Source organism: Olea europaea, chromosome 7 (genome assembly GCF_002742605.1).
Source record: "Olea europaea var. sylvestris chromosome 7, O_europaea_v1, whole genome shotgun sequence".
NCBI classification, from domain to species: Eukaryota; Viridiplantae; Streptophyta; class Magnoliopsida; order Lamiales; family Oleaceae; genus Olea; species Olea europaea.
The window spans coordinates 24168842-24172065 of record NC_036243.1 but is presented as its reverse complement, the minus strand read 5'-3'; the positions used below and the strand labels follow the sequence as shown (position 1 = coordinate 24172065).

The following is a 3224-nucleotide window of genomic DNA, read 5'->3' as shown; positions in this document are numbered from 1 at the left end:
AAGTTATGCCTGATAATTCACAATGTCTAGAGTAATTATCTCAGGGAACTGAACTTCAGCTTGGTTTAGCTGTCCAAAGCCAAAATGCCACTTTATCTGTCAAGAGGAGGCTCGCATGTGAACTACTGACATACTTTGGGCAGGTACACATGATTGAGATATTTCTTTGACATGATATTTGCTGCAATTATCTCCTTAGTATGTAGCGCATTGTTTTCACAACACTGAATTGTAAAATTTGCTATTACCTTTGCTCTCTTGTAGTACAAGCTTTTTTCAGATACGAGGACCATAGTCAATATGGTTTGAAAGCACAAAATGATTTTGACTTCAAGCGTAGATATTAAGGAGTGGAACATTTGTTTTTGATGTGTAATTGGACAATCTTGGTTTATCGTCATCATAGGCACCTACAAAATTTGCATTCTAATCTCATTATGCACAGAAACTGCATCTAGGCAAGTATGCCCAGCTCAAGTTTTTTTATTATTTGAACTCATAATGATATAGAACATATTGTTGAATGGATGGAAGAAGAGTTGGATAAAAACGAGGAAAAAGTAATAGTAGAGAGAAAACCTTCGAATTTTGGTTTGAGCTCTTAAGACCATTTCGAAAAGAGGACGACGAGACAAGTAAAACTCATTGCTATGCTATGACATATGATGGATTTCGATCGTTCGAGTTCGTTTAGGACTTGAAATGTTTTTAAAATTTTGGTGCTACTTTCCATCATTTAGTTTATTTTGGATTCTTTTCAATTTTAGTTTGTTTAAATTTTGTTTTCATTAATTTTGGTTATCTTAAATTATGTTTCCATATAAACCCTTACAAATAAATGATTATTTCATTGTTTTGATCATCTTTTCATTAATAAAATTTGTGAGTTTATTCTCTTCATAATTTGATGGATTCCAAATTTCATATTCTTAAGATTTTCGTTTGAATTCCTTGTTTCGCGCCGCGTCAAGTGGTATCAAAACCGGCTTTCCCATCTCTATATCTTTGGTTCATAAGCATGAGTGATGTTCCAACTACTAAGGCAGATTTGGATGCAACAAATTTACGAATTGACAATCTTACTACTCAGATCAGAGAGATTCGTAAATTGTTGTTATGTGTTGTTGGTAACAGTAGGCAAAATCATCAATCTAGCAATAAGGAAATCAACAATGAACGGGATGCGGAGCCTGTAGTTCGGAGAGAAAATATTAGGAGACTTGTAGTAGAAGAAGGCAAATCGGATGTTGGAGATAAGGAAGAGAATGAGGAAGAGTATGTCGATGAAGTTTGTGGAGAAGAACAATGAGATTTTGTATGTATTGTGGAGGAAATCATATGCTCGCCCAAGTAAGAAGATTTAACTCAGAGTGAAAAGATCATTGTTCTCTTCCTCCACAATACATACAAAATCTCATTGTTCTTCTCCACAAANCCTATTGTTACCAACAAACCGTAAATAACAATTTACGAATCTCTCTGATCTAAGTAGTAAGATTGTCAAACCATCGATTTGTTGCAAATCTGCCATAGTAGTTGGTACAACACTCAAAGATATAGAAATGGGAAAGTTGGCTCTAATTCCCCTTGATGCAGGATGGAAACGAGGATAATAATAAGGTTTTAGTTCATAACACGAATAGATGTTCGTTCGAACGGACGTGATAATTATTTGAAATCCACAAATAAATTGAAAAACTAAAATATTTTATTAATCAAGAATCGAATAATGAAATTGAATTTTGAATAAAAAAAGTGTACAAAGCCTTTATATATATGCAAAATTATCTCTTAATCTTACTAATATAAGAAGTCTAAAATAAGGAAACTAATAAAATCCTAATCAAATTAAAAATCCTATTCTAATCAATAAAGAAAATATAATACTAATTAAATAAAAGATAAAAGTCCTATACCTAGAAAAGATAGAGTTAAACACAAGTTTCCTAGTAAGAATTAATGTTTATCTTATTTCTTTCTTTTCAAATTAATTTTGGATTTTATTTTGGTATTGTCCCACATTACATAATATCTTATTCCTTTCGCAGGCCCATTGCTGTTTGTCTGAAGGTAATAATAATGGAAAATCTGGAAAGAAGCACATGTTATTCCTTAAATTTAAGTATCTTGAAGCAAAGGTCATCATTGCTAAATCATTTTCCTGTCTGATTTTGAATTTGTTTTTATCAATAATCAGTTGTATCTTCTGTCCACGTTCTAACATATTCAAGACTCGAATAGGCTGCAGCTTACTACTATCATGGCCTGATTCTTGACAAAGGTACTGAACCATCTTGCCACATTAGTGCTATGTGTTGTTTCCTCGCTGCAGAAGAACTTCAAGCAGAAAGCAAGAAGGCGTGCCTAGCCTTTTGTCTAGCAGATCCCATTACTAGGTTTGGTGCTGATTCTTCTACATTAAATGTCCCAAACAAATCATTCCTGAAGCATTGGACACGAATAGACAATAAATTTTATTTCCACTTTAATACTGTACATAGTTATCGAATCATCCCTCCCAAACATGCTGTCATTGCATTGTTTTTGTATTCATTATCACAATCAATCTCATTTCATTGCTCTATTTCTTCTTTAAGGGTTCCTCCACCATGGGGTGCTATGCAGCATTTACACAAGAAAATTCCGGAAACCGCATCCAAGAAATCTCAGATGTATGGCTACCTTTTAGATCAAGAGAAGTAAGGGCTTGATACTGATACATCTTTCCTGCTGACTTCTTTTTCTCGAGATGTTGTAAACGTGTAAATATCATTTATGATGCAGAGGTCTTCATATTTTGCCTGATCTTCTGGAATTCCAGTTGTCGCTGAAACCTGATGAATATGAATTGCCTGCACTGGATTCTGCATGGAATTCTGGAAGTTGGGAAATACCCGGACAACCTCTCAAGGACCACCTTAAAGATGGTGAAGAAGAAATTGAAACATAAATGTACCAGAGAAGTTGATCTTTTTCTTTTATCCCTACTTGTGAAATGACATATTGTACAAGTATTTGTTTCAGTTCTCGGGTGATAATTATGCATGCGAGAATGAGATGATTGTACATTCATATCACTACTATATAAAAAGGGCAATGTTAGTTTATTGTAAAAAGAACAGTTGATTCTTCCATTTTTACATGCTGTAACAACTTTTTTTTTCATCTCTCGAGTAAAAACGATGCCGTCTGCAAACACAAAAATAAAAATAAAAATAAAAAAA

The 3224-nt window shown here is 33.5% G+C and overlaps 1 protein-coding gene across 3 annotated transcripts; it reads left to right on the top strand.

The window, feature by feature from the left end:
- The first annotated feature begins 10 nt into the window (after positions 1–10).
- Positions 11–3165, top strand: LOC111397531. Of its 3 annotated transcripts, none has more exons than XM_023024511.1 (5): positions 11–143; positions 2049–2138; positions 2242–2396; positions 2598–2699; positions 2785–3165. In XM_023024511.1, the coding sequence occupies exons 2-5, from the start codon at positions 2103–2105 to the stop codon at positions 2948–2950; spliced, it is 459 nt and encodes a 152-aa protein (XP_022880279.1). In that variant the 5' UTR covers positions 11–143; positions 2049–2102; the 3' UTR covers positions 2951–3165. The 3 variants fall into 3 exon arrangements, with proteins under 3 accessions (XP_022880279.1, XP_022880280.1, XP_022880281.1); XM_023024512.1 differs by having other exon boundaries at positions 12–143; positions 2049–2070; XM_023024513.1 differs by having other exon boundaries at positions 12–143; positions 2249–2396.
- The last annotated feature ends 59 nt before the right edge of the window (positions 3166–3224 follow it).